The following is a 15,386-nucleotide window of genomic DNA, read 5'->3' on the forward strand; positions in this document are numbered from 1 at the left end:
AAACAAAAGAGCTTGTACCATGGAAAGAAACGTTGAACACTAATCACGACCAACAGAGCAAGAAGGACCCTCTGAACCTCCGAATGCACCCCCCCCAACCTCCTGTCACCACGCTCTCTCTCTCCCACGGGCCTATCGCGTGTCCACCAACCGTGCGCTCTCTAAATGGTTGTTTGTTAATGTTTTTAATGGTGGCCCTTGCCTTTTCTTCAGCTGGGCTGTTGGGGCACCATCGTACAAGCAAGCTGCGAAGAAACAAAAAGATTTAACGCGTACATCTTCTAGCATCAGTAACAAATGCTTCAGCGAAACAAGAGGACACAAAACCATCCATTACAAGACAAAGTGGGCAACGGTAGCGGGTGAGAGCAAAGGTGATGTAAAATCCTGCTGCTGGTTACTGGTTAGTGGCCGCCGCTGCAGCATGAATAAATTTGCCATGCTTTGAAGAATGGCTCCTTGACACACGCACACACACGAGGTCACGGGCGGGATGGAATGGTACGCGAGCGCGAGCTGTCCGTTTTAGGTCTTTATCGAAGATAAAAGAGTCGTCCCGGGGCCGGTGTCGGTTTCGCGTTATGTTATGACCGCACGACTGGGCAAATTTTATAACCACCAACCAAACCGTGTGTAAGCTGGGAGACGGAGATGTCTCTGTATGCTGTATTTTGAGGCTCTGGGCTCGGAACAGTCGACCAGTTTGATAGCGTGATGGAAGTGCTCAAATGCTAAAGTGTCACAGTAATTTTAATCAACGTAATTAGGTAGCCTTTTTTCCCTGTTTTGTTGATCGATAACAAGTGCCGGAAATGTTTTGCTGGCGTATGGTAGTCGGAATATCCGCAAGCTGTGGGGAGTACATTAATAAGCAAATTGCAGTTTAAAAAACATTTGCTCAGTAAGGAACCCACAAACCAAAAAACATAATATATTAAAAAAAAATAACTGAAGTGAAAATATACTAATTTTTGGTACAATTTAGTTTAACAAACTATTTTGCTAAACTAAAATTATTAAACAACAAATTGGAATTAAAAAAATGCGCTCAAAAGATAACGCGATAATTTTAATGCGCTCAAAAGACACAAATAAAATTAAATAAAGTCTGATTATTATTATATGAATTATTTTTCCCCATCCCAAAAACCAGTCCAATGATCCACCATTTACAAAAATAAGGCAAATCAATGACCGCAGAAAAAATGAACCGCACGTCAAACAAACAGCCAAAGGACTGCATAAGCCACAATTTCCCGAAATTAGCCCACTCTTTTCAAGGTTTGGGCATATTATTCTTTCCCAACCGTTCTTTTTCTGCTTTCTCCACGCCAATTCACAGCCGGAGGGTGCGAAAGTGAGAGAGAGTGTAGTGTTTGATGAAATTAAATTTTGGACTTGGGCACCACCGAATTGGTCATCCGAATTTTGCCGAGCTCGGCCGCTGCTTGAGCGGGGAGCAGCAGCTGACCGCAGCTGCTATTAGCTCCCGAAACCAGCTAAAGGAGAAACAAGCGGAGAAAAAGCCCCTCCTACACACACACACATACACACAAAAGGCTAACTGAAAAGGGAATGAGTGCAATAGGGAATCCTTCTTGTTTCGCCACCCATTTCCTTCCTCGGAAGGCAGAAGCAAAAGTGTTTTATTATTGGGAAAAAAGCAATACATTAAGTAATTTGCAAAGCGCTCACTTTTACTTCGCTACCATCTGCGCTATTGCACATGCCGAATGAGTGTCACGTTTAAAGCTCATAACATCGTCAAATTATAATATTTGCCCGGCTCTTGACAAGCGCCAAGCGTCTGAGAGCAACGGCATGCGATGGTATTGCTTGGTACGGTGGTTTTAATTAGTGTAATCAAGTTACAAGCTGACAGTGGTACGGTACGGTGGCCGTCGCTTGCTGGAGCAACAAATGTGTCCATTAAACAGTAACGAAACCGAAAAGTATCTCAAAGAACACTCCATTCTCAAAAATAAAAAATAAATGCAAAAGTATGTACCTTGATCGTTATGATACCGTTTTTATAATAATGGTACATCATGAAGGTGAAGCAAAGACGCCAGAAAAGACGAATGGAACAGCAAAGTTATAACTCAATTTGGCGTGGCATAGGGTAAGAAACTTTTTTTATTGAACCATACTAATGCTAATACTACCCATGGAGCGGCAGTGAATTAACAACAAACATTTAAAATGCAAAGACAGCTGCAGCATAACATGTTTTATTACAGTTAAGCAGCATTATAAGCCAGCTTTTCAATTCGAAATTAATCGATTTGTCCAGCTTGTTCTATTTACGGCAACCTTCCAAGAATGTGTGCTTCTTCTTTTTTTGTTAAGTTCCATGCGTTCCAATAATTCCAAAGCTTCTAAGTCTCAAATTACCATGAAATATGATTTTAGGTAGCACAAAACCCAAGCTCCCAGCTCTCTGGGACGGCGTTCAAAGAACACACAAAAACCCACACACACAAGACCCATATCCCTCTGAGGGAGACAGGGGAGGAAAAAATGACCAAAAAATCTGCTTTATTTTCCTTCCTTTCCTTTGCAAACATTTCACGATCCGGTACCGTACCGTTCCATACACGCTTACCTTGCTTACGGCTTCGAACACATATGTCGTTAAGACAGCACTTAAAGCACCAAGCGCCTCCATCCATGCTGGCCGAGATATCCACGCGTGTCCTCTATAGATACACACACAGACATAGACGTGCGGGATTGCATCTCAATCCCGAGTCCCTTTTTGGTATTTGCATTTCCATTCTCCGGTCCCGTGTGGACGGTTGAGATGGGTCCAGACTTTGAAGGGGGAGGGGTGGAAAGAAAAAAAGTATCTCTTCCGGTGGAAACATGGCCCCCGGGGGGGTGGGTGCAAGCGGCAAGGTGAAATCTAATTTTACCATCCACCCATTAAACCCATGTGACATCCCTCGAGGGGATGATCACTCTATTCTATGCCAATCCGGGGACACCCTCCCTGTACCCGCGCTCTACCCTTTCCGGTCGCACATGGGTCCTCGTGCGTGGGGAACGACCGGTGGGGAACGAGAAAGCACGTTGATTGCAGCAACGGCAGTGCAGAGAGTGTGTGTGTATCGATGTACTCTCCAGGACGGAGGGACACACATTAAGGGACACCATGGACGACGTTGTCGTATGTTGCCTTAAGATCATTTGCGGCATTTGCTTTACTGCTTTGCTGTGTAAATACTACGAAGGCTGCGTAATTGTAGAGCAATATTATCGTAGCGTTAATTGTGAGGCGATTGTACTTCATGTCAAGGTGGTTGATCATTATGTCGTACGAGGCGCTAGTTCCTGCGCCGGTGTGAGAAGTTCACTCACACAAACCACAAACATACACACACACACACACACACACACACACACACACACACACACACAAATGAAGCGGATGCGTTCTATCATGTCTCAATTAATTTGCCTTAAGCACAAGCCAACAAACTTCGTGTAAATGGAAACCCCTTGTACACACGGCTGTCGGACAGCTGGAGTCGAAAAACCTGAGCAAAAGCATCCAACCATTCCCGTAACCTTCGTCATCAGTCAGACACACCTTCCTCATCATTACCGAAGCTGTTCAATCAAAAGGCAGTAAAACAAGAGTTCGGGTGTCCTGTAACGTGAACGCCCAAACACACACACACAAACTAACCGCCTTTTTGTCGTCGTCGTCGTCACCGTGGGAAAGGAACCCCTATTTAAATAATAAATTAACACCCCATTCATCGCATCCACCCCGCAGCAGCAAAGGTTGCTTCCGATCGGTTTCGGTGTTGAAACTGCTGCGGAAAGAGCCACTGAATCCCGCTTCAAGCTCCCGTGAGAAAAAGGATGATCCCCTGTTTTGGGGTGTGATCCGGACCGGGCGCCGTCCGGAAAGGATTAGCACAAGCATTAGTCCGCTTTTAATCTGGCTGTCGATACCACCGATAGTACATGTCGTCTTGCGTCGTTTAGCCTCTCTTCTAAAATGTTACCCCTTCACTTACACACACACACACACACACACACACACACACACACACACATGTACGAGGGATAAAACTTTTACCGTGCGACCGTGCTGAAAACGGTTATCCAGCAGCAGCGCAGCAAATGTTCCTTTTGCATTATGAACTTCGGAGCATCATATTTTCTACTCCCTTCACCACCCACCTATCCCACCTTTAAAAAAAAAAGCGAGTGAGTTGCTTATGAAAATATACATTTCACTTCATTTTATTGACGCTCGGCACCCACTGCTGCACCGGGCGGAGTGGACTCTCAGGGACGGGCAGAACCACATTTGCTCCGGCAAAAGTCGATCAAAAAATAAATGTTTAACCCACTACCACTACCATCATAACATTCTGTTTGTTCATTTTTTCCGTTTCCAGACCTGTCCTTCCTGCCGTACCACCTGCCGTACCAGGTTGTTAGTGTGAGGTCACCGACTTTGAACGACCATCGCCGGGTCGGGAATTTGGCCGGCCCAGTCTGCATGTTTGTTTTGTATGCCCACCAACACACAACACCACAATCCACTCACCTCCTCCCTGTCCGGGTCCGACGGTGACTCGTCCCGAGAGCCGTTTGGCTCCAAAAGCCGTTGGTCGTTCGGCCGAATCCTCACGGTCATGACCATCCCAAACAGCATCGCATCGGCCGTAATCTTGTACAAACAAGCGATGCGAAAATTTTCACGGCAAACCAAGGGAAGGAACTGCAGCAACACACACACACACACACACTGGCCGCCAACGCCAACACCGGTCAACACTTCCGTGCCCTTGCCCGTGCCAGGAAGGGCATGGCAAAGGGGAGGTGAAAAAGCAAAACGCCTTTACAACCATCACCATCCGAACACGTGCTGCTGCAAACTCACCATTCGACACGGCACATGGCGCTTGAAACGGCCCTAACCTTCTCTCCGCTTCGGTTGGGGAGGGGAAAATGTGTATTTAGCGGTGCGAACCAGCGACGGCATGAGAAGGACGCAAACGCTTTTCTTTTATTCGTGGCATTTTTTTCATTACATACGGCAGCAGTGCCCATGGCCGCGGGGGCAGCGAAATATGGCAAACGTACTTCCGTTTTTATGACCACCGTGTGCCGCGGTGCACACGCGGGAAGGCAGCGCAAGCGTTTGTCCACTTTGGGTTGGCCACGCGCTCGCTCATCCACGGTAAATGCTGCTGCTGCGGCTCATCCTTTGCTTTGTTTTCGTATATACATACATACATCCATTCATCGCCACAGCAACATAAGGGAAAACGTGTTTTATTCGATTTTCGTGTTATCAAACGAATTATTTCTCCATTTGCCGTGAAAACCACCTCAAACACTCAGTTCTTTCTTTGCCCTTTTCTGCCCTAAAAAGGATTGTTATTTTATCGAGTTTTCGTTGGCATTCATATTTCCACAAAAATTGGAATCCCCTCCCCTTATCTCCAAAAACAATTATAACTTCACCAGGTCATTCGTATGTTTTTTGTTGCTCTTTCAACTTTACCCAAAAAACAATAATCGCCGTCACGTAGCATCAATGATCGTAAATTGTAAAATATTGACTTCGATATTACTGGCGATAAAAAACACACACACACGCCCTGCCGCTCAAGTTCATATAACAACCATACATATATATATATATATTTTTATGGTGCATGTTATGAACACGTTTTTTTTTGCTATTTTAAAGCAATACATCATAAGCCAATCGGTTTCCGGCAGAGTGTTCGCAAGCTCAATACAGCCAGCTCAATATATTGCAATATAAAATCGCGAGCAGAAGGTGCAGTGCAGGTCGGGGGAGGATGAAAAATAAACTATTTTATTTGTATTTTAAAGGACGGATCAGCGAAACATATGCCCCGAACGTCAGGGGATTGCACACCGGATGGATTATATTGATCCTGGGAGGAAGTGAGATCGTATTACTCATAGCGATTAAAGGAAAAATGATACGCACCAGAGCGCGAGGTTTTCATTGCTTCAACTTCAAATAACACTCATCGTGACGGTTGAGTGATTGAAAATATTTGAAGCAAATATTATTGTTTGTGCTTCTGTTTGATACACTATGTATACAGCACGCGAGAACAACTCAAACCCATGCAAAAACTGACTGACCAAGCAAAACTACATGTAACATGTGAGATGCTAACTTATTGACTTTTTTACACAATTTTAACTATGTTCAATGAAAACTCTTATTTTGTGAGCAAAACATCCCTCGTGTATATTTTCTTTTCCCTACATTTTTTCTCTAAATTGAGCAAAAATTGAGGTATTTCAATTAGCTATTATCACCATTTGATTGGTTTCAAAATTGTATAAAGTAATTTAGCGTTTTTTGTTTAGAAGTTATCGTACAGTGGATAAATACATTTGGTATCATCGAGCTACTTATTACTATTTATTAAAAGAAGCATTAATTGATGTTCATTTTTTTTACATTTTTTAGTCATGCAAATGCCGAGTTCAAATGTTACACCTTTCGTAAACATCCACATTCTTTTCATGTATAGTTAGTACTCTTTAATTATTTAAATATAGTTTTGAGATGAAAATGAATTAAAAAAAACTCTCAAAAAATATTATAAAAAACAACAACAACTATTGAGACATTCCAATAACATTTGAATGATTTCAATTTTTTAGCACATTTTATAAATTATTGAGTACTATAAATTTTTTACATCATATTGGGACATCATCGTGTCAATAAATCGTGAGAATAATTGAAACAACTTAGAGAAATAATACATAAATCGTAGGCCCGCTTCAACAAGTTTGCGATAAATATAAATAAAACGTAAAACAAGTAAAAAAACCTTGAGAAATTAAGAAAAAGTTCGCCAGGCTCCGGTGCGCTGGCCATGTTATACGCATGGAAACGGACGACGGTACGGGCTGGGTAAAGTCTTTTTAGGCCGTCCACAAGGACAGAGGAGGCGTGGTAGGCCCAAATTGAGGTGGCAAGATGGCGTGGAGGCGTCCGCCATTTAGGCCGGGATAACGGACTGGCAGACGAAGGCGCGAGACCGTGAGCGGTTTCGGACACTTCTGAGGCAGGCCAAGACCGCAAAGCGGTTGTAGCGCCGGATAAGTAAGTAAGTAAGGTCTGCACATTCTTTTAATGCGCTTATAAACCAATTGCTCAAAACTTTCAGTTGCCTTTCGTTCCTTCATTGATAGCCTCGACGTTTTGTGGGTACGTTAAGTGTAAGTATGTAAGTACGTGGTATCATATAAAGCCTCTGCTAGAGAATAAATGAATAAATTAATGAATAAGTAAATAAATAAGTACATACATAAATTAAAATACAGAAACACGCAACATTTAATGCTATTTCTATGCACAGCCAGTCTCGTGACCGGTCTCGTAGTAGAGCTGCTATTGGTAAATCAAAAAATCACTAAAAGACAAGCCCACTTGTGGTACAAACAGGCTTTCGCCGACAACGGTTGTTGTGCCAAAGAAAAACCAAAATTTCAAAACATTTAAAAAAATAAAAAATACCTTAGATCATTTAACGCGATATAAGTCTCTTGGTAGTTATACGATATCAAGAAAACCATTTAAAATAGAACAAAAACAGCCTAATGCAGAATAATCATTGAACATTTCTGTGCTCATCATTGTGCTGGCAGAATTGCTGTACCCATCCATAATCATTAGCTCCAGAAAATAATACAATCTTCAATATAAACAAGGAAACACAAAAATTAATATTAAAACTTGGTTAGTAACACTATACCATTCGAAAACAGACACAAAAGGCAAGAATAGATATTATTTGGAATACCACAATATTGTGAGTAGAATAGAATATTATTTCTGTAGATTGCCACCAGCCACCAAAGAAACCAAGCCGCGACATGAACTGTAACAAATGCACAAAATAAAACTAAAAACCCATTAAAAACATGTGTTTTTCTAACGAGCTTCCAGGGCTGGCAACTAACTGTTTTTGCAGCATTCATTTTGTTGCTTAGCACCACCACAACCACATTCCCTCCAATCCCCTACCCTCACCACTACACAACAGCCCAAACTCCTCCACTATGCCATAAGATAAATACCACTCTTCGAGGTGAACTTGGCCCCCATCCAGGCCGTCCGCAGGTAGGCCAGCACCCGGCGGCAGAGCGGTCGCTGCTTGTGGGACAGATACTTCGACACGTCGTTTTCCAGCTCCTTGTGCTTGAAGTGGGCGAGAAAATCGTCGATGGTGCAGATCGAGCTTTCCAGGTTGGTCGGGCGGGACAGGCTGAGGGAGGCCGTGTTCACCACCACGCCGCCCGTAATCGAGGGCGTCGTAACGGTGGACTCTTCCAGATGTGGTCCCGCCATCGTTCTGTATACGGGGACGAGTGACCGCACACACAAACACACGTACACACACGTACACACACACACACACACACACACCAACAATCTACAACACGTGCGCACGTGCCAAACGCACCGTTGTTTGCGCGGATATCGTATCAAACGGGTGTCACAGCACACAAAACAACACACACCGCACAATCATATGTACACACTGTAAAAGGGAAGCACACACACACACACGCGCACACGTAAAATCCACGGGATGGGAAAACCGCTAAAAGCACATTAAATTAGAATAAGTTTCACCCACTCACACACTATGTTATGTTTGTCGTTTTATGATTCCGGCACGCGCTGCCGAGTGTCTTGTATCGCGCGCGCGTTCACAACACACAATGTTCCGATGGCACACACAATCACCAAACAACGCCTACTCGATGTCTTATTCCACTCGATAGGTCGGCCCACATACAAGCCCACGACCAATGCTACCGGCGTGTGCGAAGTGTTTCAAACATTCATTGTCTTTACTGGCTGAAGTGTGCGCAGTTTCCAATTTGATCAAACCACTCTGCGTACCGACATTAAACACTCTCACACCTAAAAATCGACCGGCAAAAACCACCACAACGTCGCGTGATTCATCTCTCCCTGATGAAAGGTTCTGCAGTGTCGACGGCTTTCATCAGAATGACTTTACATTTTACACGATTACTCCGGCACTTACGCCCCCATAAACAAAATAAAAAAAAAAAAAGCAGAAGACGGTTAGTGCCCGGAATGTGTGTGCCGAACGGCCGGTCGTTTGGGCCAAAAGTGCAGAATAACTTAAGCATACACACACCCATGTTCCAAACTGCACAATCTTTCCTTCAGTCAAACCAAAGCCAAATCTGGCGGAGCCGAAGCAACGTGCTGTGCAACGGGCAAGGATAAAATTCCCACTCACCATCATTTCCACTCCGATGTAAAGCTGCAAAGTAAGCGTGTACATTAGGTCCTATCCCCTATCCATTACTCTGTGATGCACTTTATTTAAAGCAAAATGGCAAGCAAACACGTCGATACACCGCTGCTGTACGCCGTAACATCGAAGCAACCGGCGAAAGGAAGAAAGCGAAAAAGCAAACAAGTTAGTGTGAGTTTTCTCTTGCAAGAATGGAGGCGCGTTGGCTGGCAAACGGGGAAGGGGTTTTAGTTCGTTTTTTCTGCCCTTCCTCCCTCCGCTCGAGATGAAAGATACTAAAAGCCTGCTGCCCAGGGCTGGTGAAAGCGTCAGGTGAGTGTATGATTGCGATAGTGTGTATATCTGAGATGAGTTTTGCAAGCAAAAACCAAGCCGACCATTATTAACGAGGTGTGGAAAATTTCACCTTCTCCTGCCCGGTCGGTGCTGCTGGTGCTCGTCTTTCGGCAGGTTAATAGATATTTATGACGCACGGTTTCATCCGCTTAGCAGGGATTTCTAACCTGTGTGAGCTGGGCTGTCTGTCTGTCTGCGGTCTGTGTGCTGCGTTGTGTCTTGATATCTCCCACAGCACCGATCGCAGTGTGCGCTGGTTGGTTGGCTCATTCGCCATATCTCGATGAGTTTATTACCACTTTATTGGCCACCTTGTACGTGAGTGACAGAGGATCGGCGTTTCCCGTTAGCCTCACAATTCGGTGGTTTAACCTAATTAATTTATCATAATCTACCCAACACAACGACGCCGAGAGCACGGGGGGAAACAGCGGTCTCGGCTCGTTTAATCCGTGCCGTGTACAGCACAACACGGGCTTAAATTTAAGCATGACTAGAGGTTAAAGCCACCTAACCATGTGTGTGAAAGCGTGTAAGCGAGGAAGCCTTTTAAAGCTCGTGCAATTGTAAATGGCTTACTCTAGCTAGCGACGAGTGAAGGGGGAACGAGCCCAGATAATGGAATTGCATCAAACGGATAAATTCTGCTGCGAGCTGAAATGTTTTCCATAAATAGAGCAGCACATTCCCAGCGTGTGCGGAAGGGGGTGGGATAAAACCTGATGCGAAAAATCAGATAATGACATCAGATTGGCGCACAGAGGGATCCCGCAGCCATTCCGCAAGGTAGGGAGGAATTAAGGTTTTAATCCGATTTAAAATTCGCATTTTCCCGCACACAGGGAAAAAAAGGGAAAACGATTTAAACGGTCCAGCAAATCGTAACTCTCGTGTTGGTGCGGTGGACAAACACTTCCACTTCCCGTTGGTCAAATTTCCACACCAGAACGCTGTGTACGATGCACGAGAGAGAGAGATTGGAAGAGGAAATCGCGTAAAACGAAACATGAAATCAAACAAAATTAAAATTATCTTTCCTCCACGCGCTTGTTGCGTTTTGCAGAACTGTTCTTACTCCTGCTTTCTCCCAGACTACAGCGCTGCCCATTGGTGTTATCGGGTGTTCGTTCTTTCTACACTCTTCCCCGAGCGTTCGGTTTTGATGTCTGTTTTGGCCCCTCGAGGGGCCCTCGCGTACATGCCAATGGTTGGTGCCGTAGATTCGGAGGTATTTTATCGTCACGCAATGGTAGGAAAAAGCAACACAGGCTACACTAACCACCATCCCACCCGATTCCTTCTGGGCGTTTGGGCAATGATGAACGGTCAAATTCAACGTACGAAAAATGCCTTTAAATTTCTCCCGAAAATTTATTGTACCAGCGGTGGAGCGAACCGGCAAAACCGAACGTATCCAACCAGTGCATTCTTAGGCCGCGTGTTAAAGCTGTGAGCGAACGGAACGCGAAACGGAGGGAACGGAATCGCCTTCTGAGCCTTACACTGGCGGAAGCCGATAAGGATCGGTTTCGCTGGAAATAAACGCGAACGTGCCGCTGGCACTAAATGGGGTTTTGCCACCGGCTGCAGCAGCACAACTCACCGGGAGCCGTTCGTCCGACTTCCTCTCCCCCATTTCCAATTCCGTGTTTCGTTTTATAGGTGGTCGTTCCTTTATTATTGGCATTGCCTGTCAGAGGCCGCGTCGTTGGAAAAATTATCACGAAAATGAAAACGACTCCAATGACTTAATCGAAGCAATAAAACAAGCCCCAAAATTGATCGTAAAACCTGCACCGATCGTGCACAGCTCTTAGATCAACGGTGGCGGTGGCGGCGGTGGCGAGTTATCGGCCGTATCTAAACGGCAAAGGTTAAAGAATCATACCTCGTACTGGGGATAGATGTACATTTTTTTTTGTAATAAAAAAAATACCTCCAATCATGGATGAAGGCAATTTAACGCACACGTTGTGTTATAAAAATAGCTGTTGATTTGCAATTTTCAGACCATTTACCATTTTTTCATGTAACAAGTGGACTTAAAAAATCAACCACGCGCTTTGAAATTCAACACCACCACACGAGCAGCACAGCTCACGTCACCTCACAACACCATGCTTTCGTCACTGCTTTATATTTCTGGAACTGCCGGGAACGGTAGGATCGTAATTGTTTGCGCTTTCCAAACCCGGAGCCTCCCTTTGCTGACGTAACAGACCAACACATACACGCACACAAAGTGCCACAATGTTGCTTTTGTTCTGCTCAACCTTTACCAGGCTCCAGGCCATATTCATTTTCCATATTTTGATCGTTGATTATTCCATATTTTTATCGTTCATACTATGCACCCACCACCCACCCTGCTGTCGTTTACCTCTCTCTCTCTCTCACACACGTGCGGGGTTAAAGGGCGGCAACCTTCACTTTCTTCAACTTCCTCTGCTGGTGCGGTGTGTGTGTGTGTGCTGCCGTTTCAATCGATCGGGGTTAGGCCCATTCCATAGTCGCTAGTTTTCTTGCAAAGGTCGATAGAATTTCCATTAAAATTCAAAACTCTCTCTTGCCCTGAGCACACCACCATACACACACACACACACACACACACACGCGAGCGCGCGGCGGTTGGCCCCTTTCTGGTTTGGTTTATTTTCGGGATACCACGGTACATTCCATTTCACGAGGGGCACGAGAGCACTTCATGAAAGTCAATCAAGAGCTGGAGTTTTGGTGGAACTGCTGCTACTGGAGCCCCACATCTTTCGGGGTCTCTGAGGAGGCCACCTCCCCCACGGGCAAGCGGAAGGATGGAAAAGCGAATCAAGAAGAAAATTTGCTTATCCGGCACGGGAAACCGCCACGGGTTTTTGGGCTCGGTTGCAACATTTTCCTTGCGTCGGTTGGTATGGGAAATATGTGTACGTAACCATACTCGATGGAAGGGTGATTGCTTGCATTGGTGCTGGAAGACGAACTACTGGTTGCTTGTATTAAACGATTGTAAGCAAAACTCACTGTATTATTGCCATCGAACGGGGTACGATGCATGATTAAAATGTATTTGTAGGTTTTGGCATTAATAATTCTAAATTATTGCAGATGTTGATCATCCACGTTAGGTAAAAGCAAATATTTATTCAATGTTTCAAATCAGTGATTGCCGTTCAACTTCACTGCACACTGTAAACCAAGGCAGCATTACAAGGAATTTGGCAATCGAACACATGAAACAAATCCAATGCGCTGCACCACCACCACCACCACCACATCTGCACAGCACCAGCCAGTCCAACCATAAACGAGCTTTCCTAAAACTCCCAAAAATTGTTGACATTTCATCCATAGTCAGCTCATTGCCTATTCCGGTGCTCCAGCCAGAACGAATTCGGTACGCTCTCAGAGCCCAACAGACACACTTGCCCTTGCGGCGACAGGCAGCGGGTGAAACCCTTTTCCGACCCAAACCGAAGCAGCTTCCGTCCGCGCTGGCAGCGTGTTGTACTGCAGTGCCATTTAGAAGACGAGCGAAACAGTCGTCTTTTCGCTTTCCGGTTTGTTTGTTTCGAGCGGTCGCTCGAATTCCATCGAACCGGAGCCGACATTTGCCCTTCGACCTGGCCCCCCGTGTGGCGTGCATTTTCCGCCAAAGCCAAGCCAACACGAGCTGCCAAAAGTCAGCAACAGGCTGCGGTGTACGGATTTGGAAACGGGGTTGACTTTTCGCTCTTTCCCCTTCCTGGCAGGTCACAATCAAAGGAAGAGAGAGAGAGAGTCACTTCTACTCCGCCCCCGCCAGGCAGGCATGGGAATATGTGGCTGCGTATTGGGTGCGTGTTTGACTACGGAAAATCCGCACCGAGTAGCGGTTTTTGGTATGATTATTTACCCCCAAGCTGTTGTTGATTGTTTTCTTTCGCTCAACTTTATGAACCTCCTTACGGGGAATTTTGTGTCCACCTGCGGGGAGTTGTCAGCTTTTTCTTTACTATTTTTCCCAAAATGGTCCCAAGAGCACGAAGATCTTAAATGGTATTAGAGTGCCCAATTTGGGTTCAATGAATGGATCGATGGATGGACTCAGTACCGGTTGGACTAGTTTTGTGGAAATTCACTGCTTAGCCCTGTGGATGTAACAAGATCGGTAAATAGCTGCCAACTGCCAACACTAAAGCACATTCCATCGAAAGATGCTCGTGCGCTCTCCGAGACGGTCCTTTAGAATGTAACCAGCATTAATACCATTGAGACGAAGCCTGTTTTGCGTGTAAGCCGATTATACCAGAGGCAACTGTTTGCCGGAGAGCGGAGCATACTCCATTCAACAAGCCATATAGCTCCTATTCATTATAACCCCCGGTTATCATTATCATCCTCTGCTGTTGGTGAGCATTATTCCGTCGCCATCAGGCCACAATTTCACACAGACTTGGAACTTGGAATGCTGAAGTGTGTTTTATCGTGAAAAATGATTCGGGTAGGTAACGTTTCAGGGACGATCCACTTTGTTCTCCAGAGCATTATAGACCACTAGCGAACCACTTGCTGGCAGATGATAGTTAATCTTCATGAAAAAACGTTTATTGCCATTGGACTTGAATTTAAACTCGATTCGTTGTTGGAGCGAAAACGTATCTAATAGCACGCGTTACTAGCAACAATGGGCGCGCAAGATTTATGAGCTACGCAAAAGACTGAGCCCATGAAATAGTAATCGAAATAATGGAACATAAGATGCAAATAGCCTTTTTTATACGTGTAGAAATGGTTCAATTTTCACATGTCGTGTTTATGTAAGGTTTATTCTTACACAAAGCAAACAACTTTCTCAACACGCCAGTACTTGGAATAATATACTCTTATTAGTTCAAATCATAAAAAAAAATCAAACCAACACGCTTATTGAAGGGTGCGTTCAACCCAACCGAAACCCTCTCACCCGTCCGGCTGCGTGTAATATATCCAAAAGAAAATTTTATTACACACTGCTACTTCACAAAGCTTACGTGCTTACGGCAGGCAACCCAACACGCCGATCCACCTTAAAACCAGTGGCAAAACCTGGACAAGTAGAACGCCAAACCCCGTAGGGTAAAGTGTGTAAATAAAAAAATAATCAATAAAATTTAATTAGATTAAACAAAACACAAGCAAGAAGGCTCTATTTTTATGGTTTTACGCTTCGCATGCCGGTACCAGGCCGGTTCCATTTACCGATCGGGCCGGGGTAATTTTCCCCCCTTTTTCGCTAACTCTTTGTTTTCGGGCTGGCCGGGACAAAAGTGGTACGCTGGAGACGATAAACAGCCTAATTTCGTTGTATCGAAGAGCAGTGGGTCAATAAATAACAATTTTATTACTCTATTCTTACATTCTCGATTAGAATTGGTAATGGTTCTGTAAAACGACCAGTGTTGGGGCACTAGGTACAAATTCAAATTTTCAACACATTTTTCACACTACAATTTTCAGCCACTCTTCCGTGCCGATGACTTTTACTTAGCGTCAAGCAACGTGCAGCAACAGCGCGAAAAAGATGCAAACTTTAACGACCGAAAGCGAAACCAATTATGCTTACACGCACTGGTTCCATTTGGCTTATCCCCCCCTGCCAGTTTTGTGCATATCGGATAACGTTAAATGAAAGTAATTTCCCACCAGCAAAACGGGGTGCGCCTGGCACGTAAAGCCTACCCTCACACCACACACACACACACACACATA

At 44.8% G+C, this 15,386-nt stretch overlaps 1 protein-coding gene across 3 annotated transcripts in view; it reads right to left on the reverse strand.

Moving 5' to 3' along the window:
* LOC120948661 (Kv channel-interacting protein 4) overlaps positions 1-15,386 on the reverse strand; it is a 63,272-nt gene that overhangs the window by 19,787 nt on the left and 28,099 nt on the right. Inside the window, exon 2 of one of the 3 annotated variants that reach the window (XM_049607188.1) lies at positions 8,107-8,633. The exons of the other annotated variants lie outside the window; for them this stretch is intronic. Within the exon in view, the coding sequence (XP_049463145.1) occupies positions 8,107-8,377 (271 nt within the window). The 5' untranslated portion in view covers positions 8,378-8,633. The remainder of the gene's footprint in view (positions 1-8,106; positions 8,634-15,386) is intronic. 3 annotated transcript variants of the gene reach the window in all.

Source organism: Anopheles coluzzii, chromosome 2 (genome assembly GCF_943734685.1).
Source record: "Anopheles coluzzii chromosome 2, AcolN3, whole genome shotgun sequence".
NCBI classification, from domain to species: domain Eukaryota; kingdom Metazoa; phylum Arthropoda; class Insecta; order Diptera; family Culicidae; genus Anopheles; species Anopheles coluzzii.